Below are 14,419 nucleotides of genomic sequence, written 5' to 3'. Positions count from 1 at the left end.
CTTTCTTTCTTTCTCTCGCTTTCTTTCTCTCTTTCTCTTTCTTTCTTCCTTTCAATATTTAGATCTTTAAACCATCTGGAATTTCCTTTTTGTTTCTGTTATGAGTTCGGGATCAAATTTTATCTTCTTCCATATTCCTTATACCACCTAATCCTGGCTCAGTGAACCACTGAAATGTTCTTACGTAGGGTCTTTTTCTTTCCTGGCATTTATCCCAGGGCAAAGATCCAAGAAGGCTGTTAATTGGCCTTCCTCCAAAGCTTTCCTTCCTGGCTTCTCCATGACCTGCATCAGTCACCCTGTCTCCCCCTCATCTGTTCTGCAACTTTCAGTGTTCTCTAAATCAGCTTCCATATTTGCTTTCATGAATCTCTTTCCTTTAGAGCAAGGGTCACCAAACTTTTTCTGTGAAGGGCCAGATAGTAAGTACTTTGGACTTTGCAACTACTCAGCTGTGCCTTTGTGGTGCAAAAGCAGCCACAGACACTAAGTTGGGAATAAGTGAGTCTTTGTTCCAATCAAACCTTATTTCTGGACAGTGAAATTTGAATTTCATAGGATTTTCCCATGTCAAAAATTACATTCTTGATTTGATTTCTTTTCCCTACCATTTATAAAATGTAAAAGCCCCTCGTAGCGCATGGACCATATAAAAACAGGTGGTGTGCTGAATTTATCCCTTGGGCTGTAGTTCTCTGATCTCTGCTCAGGAGCCACCAGCAAAGGCTTCTTTGCTCCCATCCTGGATTCTCCCTTCTCACAAAGGTGCAGCAGGTCTCAGGAACGCAATTCCAAGCGCTTCCCTTCTTGTTTGAACCAAACTTAGTAAAATAGCACAGTACAGTTCAGTTATTCAGGCTTCCAAATTCCGGGACTAAGTCACAATCGGTATGTGACTTGAAAGTTTTATTTCCAGTGGGTATCACACTGTTCCCCTGTTCAGTTTAGTCTGAATGTTGTATGAAAATATTGTCTTTTGGAAGGGGTATTTATTCTACTAGGGGCAACTTAAAACAGGATAATTTATTCACAGCCTTATAGACTACCATTGCAAGATCATTTTGGTATAGAACATATTTTTATGGGAGCATATATGCTGTCTTTAGAAAAAAAATTGTTTTGGCTATTACAGTTGTTTTTGATAAAATGCCTCTGTGCACTAAAACGCTTGAAATTGTTGGCCTCTGAGGATCTATGTCCCTGCCACAGGAATACCAAGTTGAGTGATGTAAGTCATAGAGTAATGATCTTTTGGGCCATCATCTTGTAATCCTTAATAAAAAACAATACAGATTTGTCTGGTATCTTATAAGCTACAAATTACTCCCATAAGTATATTCTTTTAAAAATGATTTTAAAATAAATAAATGAGTAAAACACATTTACAACCTTAAATCCAGAAAATGTTGAGATTTTTCATTGATTCTCCCTTTCCCACCATTCCCCTGACTTGGGGAGCGGGGAGAACAAAAACTGTGTTGTTTAAACTAAATACCAAATGGTTTTTAGATCAATTGCTTAGCAGTGAAAAATATGCTGTTCATCAGCTATGAGGGGGAAGCTCTTGATAGTGCCAGGAGGGAAAGGGGACCAACGTTTATTGAGTTCTTACTTTGCATCAGTTTAATTCTTATAACCCTGCAAGGGAGTGGTTATCATCCCTATGCTCAAAAGAAGCATTTTATGCCTGGAATGTTTTTGTAACTTCCCCAGGGCAGTTTCACTTGTTAAAGATAGAGCCCAGATTTGAGCCCGAGGGTCTGTTTCCACATCTACTATTCTTCCTCAAAGATTCTGCTTAGAAAGAATAAGCTTTTTGACATGGACAGTAATATATGAATACTTATATATGTCCATTACACTCTTCTGTGGGGACACAGATACACATTGAAACAACTGGAAACTTCATTTAAAAAATCCTATTAATTGAGCATTGATTCCTTCTTTCTGGAAGAGTAGAAATGGCTTTTTGTTCTGTCATGTTTCCCCTAGTAAAACAAATACACTCACAAAATTATTTGATAATATCATGTGTTAGGATATTTTTTTCTTTCACATTTGTCTGATTAGCACTAGATATTAATCCTTAATATTTGTTGGGGCAGACTTTTCAGAGTTCCCTGTATGACAGATATTAGATAGTGATTCAAGTGTGAGGATTCTGAATTTAAAAATTTTAACTCCAACAAAATATCTTGCATAAGCTACCGTCTTTTTCTTTTCCTCCCTGCTTCACACCTCCTCCTATAAACATTCCTTTATCCTTCGTCTTGCAAACTCTGAATTTTAAACAGAAAATGGGTCAGGTGGTAATGGAACAAGTATTTGCTTTAATGGTTAAAGGGTTTAACTTTCAAATGTTTTGGGATTTGTTTTAGACATGTGTTCTCTTAAAAGAAACTTCTATAGTATCTAGTAAAATTAGTCAAACAAGTTCTTCTTTAACCAGGAAGTTGATTATCCAAGACTTGGCTATTGCTGGAGTATTATAATCATTTAGCAAACTTTTTTTTCCCTTCGATATATTTTGGTTGTAAATTCTCAAGGTAGTTATAAAGTTACGAGAAAAAGGCAACTAAAATAATGGGGAATATTATTGAATATTGAATGGGGAGCATCATTGTAAAACAAACCAAAAATATGAATGTTCTACTCTAAAAATTAAAAGGCTAAAAGGGGTTGACATGGCAATTTCTGAAGTTATTAATTATTTTGACAGTCAATTGTGATCTTCTTCACTGAAATCTGGGGTTCTAGAATGTGGGATCACTTTGAATTGTAGGAGAAGTAAATTTAGTACACATAAATTTGAGTGGAGAGATGTTTTAGTTAGAAATATGTTTGGCTCTGAGTGACAAAGAACTGGAAGTAACAGTGGCTTAAATAAGATGAGAGTTTATTTGTCTCTCGAGAGACCAGAGGTAGCCAGCTCCAGGCTAGTCTAGTGGTTCCACAATCATCAGGCCCCAGGCTTTTTCTTGCTTGTAGTTCCCTCATTCTTAGTATGGCACCTCATGGACTAGTATAGCTTCTCAAGCTCTGGGCATCACCTCTGCCTTGCAGTCAGCAGGCAGGAGGATGTGGGACAAGGATACTTCCTGGAAGTGATACACGACAACACTCCTACCTAAATATCTGTGTTCAAAACTTAGTCATCTCAAATGGGTACAGAGTTTCAGTTCAGGATGACTAGAGTTCTGGAGATGGTTGGTGGTGATAGTTGCACAATAATGAGGAGGTACTTAGTGCCCCTGAACTGTACACTTAAAAATGGTTAAAATGGTAAGTTTTATGTAATGTATATTTTAAAACAAACAAACCTAGTCATCTGGAAGGAGAAGAGGCTGGGAAATGGGGTCTTTACTCAGGATAGCCATTGCCCTCCTAAAAATCAGAGGTTCTGTTGCTAATGAAGAAAAGGAGAGTGAGTATTGGGGGGTAACTTGCAGTCTAAAACATTTGTGATGGACAAAAATAGAAAAAGCAACAAACAAAGGAACAAGAAAGGAGTACAGCAAGTCATGTATGACCTGTGGAGTGAATTGGTCAGGGGAAGTATGGATTAATCATAGTTATACGTTTCCTGGGGCAAAAGAAATTCTGTCAGACGAATTTTTGGTGTCTAATTCAGAATTCTTATCTTTGTTCAGTGGCATTGCCAAAGCATGGAATCAGGCGTATTTTGGGGAAGGCTCTGGGCCAATAATGTTGGATGAGGTACGCTGCACTGGGAATGAGCTTTCTATTGAGCAATGTCCAAAGAGTTCCTGGGGAGAGCATAACTGTGACCATAAAGAAGATGCTGGAGTGTCCTGTACCCCTCTAACAGGTAGGAGTTTCACCCCATTTATCTACCAACCCTTGCCCCCAGCACCATCTGGGCTTACCTTCTCTTCTCCTCAATTTAGATAATATAACTAAATGAGCATGCCAGTAAATCCTGCAAATAAAACTAAAAACAAAACAACTCATGAAAAACAAAAACCAAACAACTGACACAAATTGTATATCAACATGGTATGTCCTTGTTCATAAATATTTCTGAATTTTTCACTTTTTTTATAACATATAAAAATGTTAAAACATATAAATATGTTTTAGAACATATAACTTTTTGTAATATATAGTGCCCAATAATCAAAATCAGTGTGCAGTGATAAATTTCACATTATTAGGTATATACTTAAGTCCGTTTATTTATTGACCTGCCTTGACTCTCAGAATGTGTTTATAGCTAGTGAAACTGTATTGATGGGATTGTTGGTTAAAGCACACCAGTAAAGGAACCAAGTTAACTTGGCTGTGCTCAATTCTCTGACTATTCCAAATTGTAGCACACTTGTCTGGATGTGTCTCATATGTTATAAGAAGGGCATGTCTGAGTACAAATGAGTGCGTGTGTATGTACTTATATGTTTTGTGGGAAGAAGAGGGAAAAGGACAGACGAGAAGTCAGGTCATCACAAACGCATTGTTTCTATGGTAAAAAGAACTTAAAGAAAAAAGTTCGGGTTTTAATCTCTCTTGAAAAAACCAAAATAAAAACTTCAGAGGGCCCATGAAATGCTGAAGTTATACCTTTTTATTTACATAGTTCTATACATGATGTTGTTTTTATTTATTAGCAGAATAACACGTTTATATACGATAGAAATATAAAATTTATGCCAGATTTAAACCAGAGCACATCATCTTCTTGGGTCTCCATTTCCTCCTCTTTCAAATGAGTAAAGTCTTGTAGTGTTACTGTGATGGTCAGATGAGGTAAAATGTGTACCAGTGTTTTGCAGACTATAAAGTGTTACATTAAGAAGTGATTGTGTTGCTAAGAGACCATTTACTTTAAAGATCCCAGAGAATCATGAAAGTAAGACCTTTACCCAGGATTATTTATATGTTTCATTTGGGGATGTTTGTATTATTTTGCATGGGAAAGGCTTTTAAATCCACTTGTTGGGGGATAAATTTATTGTATATCTGCTTAGAAGCTCTTAACAGGGTTCTATGGGAATTAATTATTCATTGAACTCATAAGCTTCAAATTCAGATCTGTATTATCAATAAAAGAACAAAAGCGAGACATGTACTCTAGCTTTTATAATTTATGAATGCCTAATAATAAGTGCATTGACATGATAGATCACACTTTAACCAGAATAGCTTTTTCTGTCTTCATATTTCAGTATTTTTTCATTTGCAGTTAAAATTTTGAACTATTTCCAAGTTACTGTTTTCTTATTTTTTAAATGTAAATGACTAGTATTTCTCATACTTACCAAGATTGAAGCTACAAGAAATTTCCCAAATATTTGTTTAATCTGGAGAAATCTAAATAACTACTTTGGAATTATATCAGAATATATTTTTCTACTCAGGAAATAGCACAAATAAGAAGAAAATAATATTTTGTTAGGACAGATATGTGTTTTGTCACACTTCAGAAACAATCCAATGACCTCAGATCATTGAGCACCGTCCCAAAATAAGTTTAACAAAAAGCCTAGAGAGAGACCTGAAGGGGTGATAATTCTAGTGAAGTTAAAATGTTGTTCTCCCTGTTTTTGATCATTGATTTGCTTAGTCCCTGTGTCTCCTTCTTACCACAGATGGGGTCATCAGACTTGGAGGTGGTAAAGGCAGCCACGAGGGCCACCTGGAGGTGTATTACCGGGGACAGTGGGGGACTGTCTGTGATGATGGCTGGACTGAGCTGAATACATATGTGGTTTGCCGGCAGCTGGGATTTAAGTAAGGCCCATTGATATGAGGCAGCTAAATGCCAAATTATATTTTTTTTTTTTAATTTTTTTATTGTTATGTTAATCCCCATACATTACATCATTAGTTTTAGATATAGTGTTCCATGATTCATTGTTTGTGCATAACACCCAGTGCTCCATGCAGAATGTGCCCTCCTCAATACCCATCACCAGGCTAACCCATCCTCCCAACCCCCTCCCCTCTAGAACCCCCAGTTTGTTTTTCAGAGTCCATCGTCTCTCATGGTTCTTCTCCCCCTCCGATTTCCCCCCCTTCATTCTTCCCCTCCTGCTACATTCTTCTTCTTTTTTTCTTTCTTAACATATATTGCATTATTTGTTTCAGAGGTACAGATCTGAGATTCAACAGTCCTGCACAATTCACAGCGCTTTCCAGAACACATACCCTCCCCAGTGTCCATCACCCAGTCACCCCATCCCTCCCACCCCACCCCCCACTCCAGCAACCCTCAGTTTGTTTCCTGAGATTAAGAATTCCTCATATCAGTGAGGTCATATGATACATGTCTTTCTCTGTTTGACTTATTTCGCTCAGCATAATACCCTCCAGTTCCATCCACGTCGTTGCAAATGGCAAGATCTTATTCCTTTTGATGGCTGCATAATATTCCATTGCATATATATACCACATCTTCTTTATCCATTCATCTGTTGATGGACATCTTGGCTCTTTCCACAGTTTGGCTATTGTGGACATTGCTGCTATAAACATCGGGGTGCACGTAGCCTTTCGGGTCCCTACTTTTGTATCTTTGGGGTAAATACCCAATAGTGCAATTGCTGGATCATATGGTAGCTCTATTTTCAACTTTTTGAGGAACCTCCATACTGTTTTCCAGAGTGGCTGCACCAGCTTGCATTCCCACCAACAGTGTAGGAGGGTTCCCCTTTCTCCGCATCCCCGCCAACATCTGTCATTTCCTGACTTGTTAATTTTAGCCATTCTGACTGGTGTGAGGTGGTATCTCATTGAGGTTTTGATTTGGATTTCCCTGATGCCGAGCGATATTGAACACTTTTCCATGTGTCTGTTGGCCATTTGGATGTCTTCTTTGGAGAAATGTCTGTTCATGTCTTCTGCCCATTTCTTGATTGGATTCTTTGTTCTTTTGGTGTTGAGTTTGATGAGTTCTTTATAGATTTTGGATACTAGCCCTTTATCTGATATGTCATTTGCAAATATCTTCTCCCATTCTGTCAGTTGTCTTTTGGTTTTGTTGACTGTTTCCTTTGCTTTGCAAAAGCTTTTTATCTTGATGAAGTCCCAATAGTTCATTTTTGCCCTTGCTTCCCTTGCCTTTGGCGATGTTTCTAGGAAGAAGTTGCTGCGGCTGAGGTCGAAGAGGTTGCTGCCTGTGTTCTCCTTTAGGATTTTGATGGACTCCTGTCTCACATTGAGGTCTTTCAACCATTTGGAGTCTATTTTTGTGTGTGGTGTAAGGAAATGGTCCAGTTTCATTCTTCTGCATGTGGCTGTCCAATTTTCCCAACACCATTTGTTGAAGAGACTGTCTTTTTTCCATTGGACATTCTTTCCTGCTTTGTCAAAGATTAGTTGACCATAAAGTTGAGGGTCCATTTCTGGGCTCTCTATTCTGTTCCATTGATCTATGTGTCTGTTTTTGTGCCAGTACCATACTGTCTTGATGATGACAGCTTTGTAGTAGAGCTGGAAGTCTGGAATTGTGATGCCGCCGGCTTTGCTTTTCTTTTTCAACATTCCTCTGGCTATGCGGGGTCTTTTCTGGTTCCATACAAATTTTAGGATTATTTGTTCCATTTCTTTGAAGAAAGTGGATGGTATTTTGATGGGGATTGCATTGAATGTGTAGATTGCTCTAGGTAGGATTGACATCTTCACAATATTTGTTCTTCCAATCCATGAGCATGGAACGTTTTTCCATTTCTTTGTGTCTTCCTCAATTTCTTTCATGAGTATTTTATAGTTTTCTGAGTACAGATCCTTTGCCTCTTTGGTTAGATTTATTCCTAGGTATCTTATTGTTTTGGGTGCAATTGTAAATGGGATCGACTCCTTAATTTCTCTTTCTTCTGACTTGTTGTTGGTGTATAGGAATGCCACTGACTTCTGTGCATTGATTTTATATCCTGCCACTTGACTGAATTCCTGTATGAGTTCTAGCAGTTTTGGGGTGGAGTCTTTGGGATTTTCCACATAAAGTATCATATCATCTGCAAATAGTGAGAGTTTGACTTCTTCTTTGCCAATTTGGATGCCTTTGATTTCTTTTTGTTGTCTGATTGCTGTGGCTCCAAATTATATTTTTAAAATTCTCCTTTTGTAACCCTTACTTGTAATATCTATAATACTAACAATACATGTTCTCTGTCATCTGTCTACCTCTGTCTACCTACCTACCTATTCACCTCTCTATATATGGAAGAACAAAAAAACCCCAATTAAAAAAATATTTTCTATGATGATGAATAACCGTATCTTGTTATTTATCTCATTACCTTTCCTGTCACCACCTTTCTTCTTTGAGTAATTGGTTAGAGCCAGGGGATGACTTTTAAATTTCTTTGTGTCTATTCAAGTAAGACCATATGCTTCGAATGCTCGTCTTATTCTGACGCATCACTTCTATTAGATGTTGTTAGTTCTGACATCATTGTGTCTAAAATTGCAGGGTAGTCCAGTGTCAAATGCTTTGGTATTACATTATTCCCTTTCTCAAATGTGATGATAATTACCACTTTTACTTGAGAAAAACGGCCTTCTTGTCATGAGATGACCTTTCGAACTCACCCTTGACCTGACTCGTGAAAGCTCGTATCACGCTTTGGGCCGTGTATTTCGTGTCACACACATACTGCATTCCAGAGTAAAGACCTCAGTTGGTTGAAGTAACTGCAAATGATGCCTTTTAGCTACTATTTGAATGAAGCCCATGAATGCCCATTCTTTCTTGTTTTTCATATTTCTCCGTCATGTTTGAATTAATTGTCTCAAGCTTGAAAAAATTGGAAAAATTATTCCATGCTTGAGATAGAACTAATTGCAAATATTCACTAAACCTTAAAAATATACTTTCATCCAAGCTAGGTATGATCATGTTTAAACATATTTTTAAATTTGTAAAAGTAGTATAAAATATTAGAGTTTGGAAAATAAAAATTAAGAACTATCCATAATTTTCCCATTCTTAGAATACTATTATTATTATACCTTGTGTGTATAATTTAATAACAGCTCTAATAGTATGTACTTTTTCTATCCATATTTCTTACCTTTATATTACTACAGTCATAATTTTTTTTTAAAGATTTTATTTATTTATTTGACAGAGAGAGAGAGACACAGCAAGAGAAGGAACACAAGCAGGGGGAGTGGGAGAGGGAAAAGCAGGCTTCCTGCTGAGCAGGGAGCCCGATTCCAGGACCCTGGGATCACGACCTGAGGCCGAAGGCAGACGCTTAATGACTGAGCCACCCAGGCGCCCCTATAGTCATAATTTTTAATGACAACATAATGTCCATTGAATGTTCATACCATAATTTACTTAATATTTAGGTTAGTTCAATTTTCCTGTTATAAACAATGATATCATGAAGATATAAATACATGTTATTGCCCAATATTTTGGATTTTCGTGGGCAGTGCATTTATAATTATTGTGTCAAGGGGTGTGACATGGCAGCCAAAGAGATATTAATATTTAATTAATAAGAATTACTTAATAAATGCTATTTCATCTTTCCGTGAATCTCTGTTAGGCCTGAGAACTGTATTCCGTTTTCATAGATTTAGAAAGATTCATAAATACTATTAGTTACTATATTCATATTTTTCCTTATTAATAAAAACAATGGAGTGATAGTTTTTCTCCATATTTTATTGATTTTGTTTCACAAATATATTCAGTTTTTCTTGTATATACAGAGTATCAGAACTTAATGGTTTTAAAAATGTTCTCACTAATATTTGTTAAAAGTTCTAAATGATTGTGTTAGAAGGTAGAATAGGCATGGCCCACATTTACTTTTTGGTTTACAGAGGAATTTCTAAAACAGTACCGTTTTGAACTGAGGAAGGGGTGAACTCTGGGTTTCTTGTTACAAATGAAATCCCAAAGTAAAATGACCTCTTGTTATCTGTTATATAGTTGATATGGACAGAGAGTAATCAGATTGATGCATTTTGTAGAAAAATGGTGTAAGATCAAAGTGGTAGCAATATGAGGTTTAGGATAATTTTTTTCTTGCTAAGATTTGATTAGTCAGCAAAATGGAAATCTTAGAATAATTAAAAGTTGCACTGTTTTAATTTATTAAAATGTTCATTTTCTTAAATAAATGTAATAAATAAGTGCACAGGAAAGTAACTGGGAAAATTCATGCCAGAAAGAAAGATCTCTTCATATTCTTTATACAGAAATAATAAAAACATTTAGTGAAGGAAGTGACTGATATAAAATTTTATGAGTAAGAGTTTAATTACTTAGACTCTTAGAACTGAAAGACCCCTTAAATAATTTTTAGCTCAGTGATTTCTGGAGGTTTGGGTTTTACAGAAAAAAAAACAAAAAACAAAATTGGGGAAGGATGAATGAAAGTTGAGACTGTGACTTAGTTCTGAAAGACCCCTTAAATAATTTTTAGCTCAGTGATTTCTGGAGATTTGGGTTTTACAGAAAAAAAACAAAAAACAAAATTGGGGAAGGATGAATGAAAGTTGAGACTGTGACTTAGTTACCAACTTTTTATTTTGCAGATCTTTCCTATTTCCATAATGTATATATTAATTATATTTTTTTTGTAGAGCTTTGTTACAAATAAAGTCAATTAGAACTCAAATATAATTTATAAAAATTTTAAAAATCAGATTTATGTAACCTTATGAAAAGCGAAGAGCATCACCGTTATTCTGATTTTGGTGGGCCGAAATCCAAGTCTGATCATGGATTGGGTGTAGTGCTTGAGGAATCACTGAACTAATATACAGTTTTTATTTTGGAAGAGATGATACCAAAGAAGTCTAGAGAAGCTGATGAAATCAGGTGAGCTCAGGTTGCTCTTGAGAGGCTGGTATAAGACAACTGTTCTAATTTCATGGTTCATGGTGTTATTTCCATTGTCAGGAATTCTCTCTGGTTGGTGAGTTAAATTGTAACCAAAACACAAGAATGAATGGGAAGAAGGATTAATTATCCATTAGGTACCTGTGGAATCAATCGAAAATTGTTAAGATGATCGAAATGTGTGATGGGGTGAACACAGCTCTTAGAACTGTGTCCTTCAGAGTTTTATTTATATTTTTTAGATTTATTTATTTATTTGAGAGAGAGAAAGAGAGAACGAGCGGGGGGAGGGGCAGAGGGAGAGGGAGAAGCAGGCTTCCTGCTGAGCAGGGAGCTCAACGCAGGGCTGGATCCCAGGACCCTGGGATCATGGCCTGAGCCGAAGGCAGACATTTAACTGACTGAGCCACCCAGGCGCCCTGGAACTGTGTCCTTCAGATAAGAGAAAGAAGAAACACTTATCCTCTAGAGTCATGATGTTTAATTAGGTTGTTTGTTTTATGATTTGTGGTTCCTTGAAACAAGAGACAGCAGTTCTATGCATGATGTTCCTTTTACTGCCACAGATACGGCAGACAATCCCCTGCAAACCACTTTGAAGAAAGCACAGGGCCCATCTGGTTGGATGACGTCAGCTGCTCGGGAAAGGAGTCCAGTTTCGTTCAGTGTTCCCGGAGGCAGTGGGGAAGGCACGACTGCAGCCATCGGGAAGATGTTGGTATCACCTGCTACCCTGGTGGCAATGGATACAGACTATCTCTGGGTGAGGACTGGCCACAGCTTTGGAGTATCCATAATTCAATAGCCACTGCACCTCTATCCACTGGTCTGGAATGGGAAGCATTTCTCAGCTTTGGCCTTTTTTTTTTTTTAGTCAATTTTCTATAATGCTCTAAATAAACTTTTCAGTCTTCCCACCAATGTTATAAAATTTCTATTCCTCAAGTTATTGTTCTTTATGTAGAAGCTTAAGTTTCTCACTAAAAATCTTTATAATCACATGTATCTGAAAGGTGGAATAAAGACACTGTGGTGTCCATTCCTCCCCTCGTTGGTCACCTGTTCTGATTCTCATTCACCTTGAATTCTAATGACCAATTTGGGACAGGATTTTAACAAATTGCAACAAAACAATAGCTCTCTCTCCTATCCCCCATCATTTATTTCTTCTTTAGTCTCGAGGCCTTGCCAGTCATTGGTCACCAGCCTTTATTGCTCTGTACTAAGCTAGATCTTTCAGGTTTCTCAGTGGGTTCCTGAAAGGATTTTTTTTTTTTTAAAGATTTTATTTATTCATTTGAGAGAGAATGAGATAGAGAGAGAGCATGAGGGGGGGAGGGTCAGAGGGAGAAGCAGACTCCCTGCCGAGCAGGGAGCCTGATGCGGGACTCGAACCCAGTACTCCAGGATCATGACCTGATCATGATCGCTTAACCAACTGAGCCACCCAGGCGCCCTCCTGAAAGGATTTATTGGAGTAAATAACCCATTCGTCTTTCTAAGATATCCTGTTACTCTAGAAATCCATCTGTGTCCTTTACTATTCCCCCATTCCAAATTTCGTTAGATTTGTAGTCAGATAAAAAGTAACTAGCTCATCTAACAGTCTGGAAATATTTGTGGGTAAAGGTCCTTTTGTGAGCAGAGAGCAACTACATGTCCTTGACAGACTTAACATCTGACTGTTGTTAACATCTTAACATCTTTTGAGGATGGCAGAATAATTATGAATGAAAAATATAGAGGGAGATATTAAAAAGACTTGCCAAGACTACCACGGCTCCATTATATATCTAAACACATAGTTTTTTTGGTGAATAGATGTTAAAATAATCACAAGTGGTCTTTACTTTTCGCCCTCAGAGTTGTATCAACCCCTTTTGTATCATCCTATTTTGAGACTGTGAAGCTTTAATCTTCACATTATAAAATAACAAAACTTGTTGAATCCCACAGTATTAGCTGTATTGTATACTTAAGTTTATCAAAGTATATAGTTGATTCCTCATTGTACTCTAATCTGTGAGATCATGGTGACTCACTGCACTAATCTAACATTGTACCAAGTAGAAATACAACATTTTACTCCACTCCTTACAGGTCATACTTTCAATTTTGCTTTTCCTTTGTCCTCCTTTTTTGTTCCTTTCTTCTTCTGGGGGATTTCTGATCCTCCCAGGATTATGTGATGAGTGATTGTATGTAGCTGGGGGAGATAGGACCTGTTTACTAGACATGGATACCCTTGGCCCCAGGTAGCAGGTATTTGGATCATGAAGTGATCTGCTCAGGCACACTGCATCAGTACTCCAGGTGATGAAGTACTCTAAATACTATACAAAATATTATAATCGGAGTTCTCTGAAGGCCTGTGTGGTTAAATGCATGCACATGGTCAGGCAACAAATTTTTCCAGTTCCCCTGCAAATCTTTAATTCTAGGATTCTAGATATATATTTTAAAAATTTAAAAAGCTGAGGATGATAATTATTAATAAAACATGTGATCGTTTTTATAAATGTCTTTGGTCCTAATTTCCGTAATACGTCTATTAACTATTCATTTGTCTGAAGAACGTTATGTCTGAGCCAGATATACTTTTGGAATAGAATCATATTACCACTGATTCATCCAAAGAGATCATTACTTTCCCACTTATCAAAAAGGACTGCATATTTAAAACAGAAGCTTAGAGAAGGAAATCATGGAATAGTAATATAAAAACAGCATTTTAAAAACAATTGATTTTTTACTTCTTTGGCACTGTAGTAATGAGCTGTTGGACTATTACTGTTTTCAAGTATTTGAAAGGTAACTTGTGGACCTTAACTGTAGATGTGAATTGAAGTCCTCAAAATTAATAATTGTTCAATAGGCACTTTTTATATTTGGGTGTGTGGTAAATGGAATGCTCAAAAGCAATATTCTAATTCAATAAAAGTAATTCTAGTAAGAATGCAGTTAATACCTATGTGAATTGGGGGAAATTTGTGGGACAGTGTGTGGATTTCTCATTTTAATCTTGCACTAATTGTTGTTTTTTATCTCTACACCCAACATGGGGCTCAAACTCATGACCCCCAGATTAAGAGTTGCATGCTCTTCCGAATGAGCCAGCCAGATGCCCCAATATTGCACCAATTGTAAATTTCAGAGTATTAAATCCTAGAGAGATTTCATTCACAGTGAGATGGTCTTTTACCCAATTTTACAGTATAAAATTTTGACTTTACCTTAAGCTAAATTTTATCTTCTAGAAAAATATTATTTTCTAGAATAATGTATTAAATCAATGTTACAGGAAAATTAAAATAAAACTCTACTGGAGGTCCAAGTTTGAAATATATAATTAAATTATGTATAATTTAAGATACTGTATACCCATAGTACTATTTAGTTTTCCCAAGCATTTTATATTTAAGATTTTAGAAATAAAACGTATATTATTGCTACCATAACAAAAAGAACTTAAACAGTAAGGTGGTGTTGATAGAATATCATCCTAAATTGTCATCCAATTTTCCCTTCAAGCATTGAAAATCCAACGATTTTGTAAAATGAAGGGCTGAAATTAGGTTCAGAAATACTGCATGCATT

The 14,419-nt window shown here is 36.6% G+C and overlaps 1 protein-coding gene across 1 annotated transcript in view; it reads left to right on the top strand.

Moving 5' to 3' along the window:
* The window catches only part of PRSS12 (serine protease 12), a 77,395-nt gene that overhangs the window by 29,747 nt on the left and 33,229 nt on the right, over positions 1 to 14,419 (top strand). The window contains exons 5-7 of the mRNA XM_032401089.1: positions 3,651 to 3,829; positions 5,607 to 5,748; positions 11,389 to 11,585. Coding sequence (XP_032256980.1) covers positions 3,651 to 3,829; positions 5,607 to 5,748; positions 11,389 to 11,585 — 518 coding nt within the window. The remainder of the gene's footprint in view (positions 1 to 3,650; positions 3,830 to 5,606; positions 5,749 to 11,388; positions 11,586 to 14,419) is intronic.

The sequence above is a fragment of the Phoca vitulina genome, unplaced genomic scaffold (assembly GCF_004348235.1).
Source record: "Phoca vitulina isolate PV1807 unplaced genomic scaffold, GSC_HSeal_1.0 scaffold3, whole genome shotgun sequence".
Lineage (NCBI taxonomy): Eukaryota > Metazoa > Chordata > Mammalia > Carnivora > Phocidae > Phoca > Phoca vitulina.
Note: the sequence above shows the minus strand (reverse complement) of the source record. Positions and strands in the feature narration are given on the sequence as shown.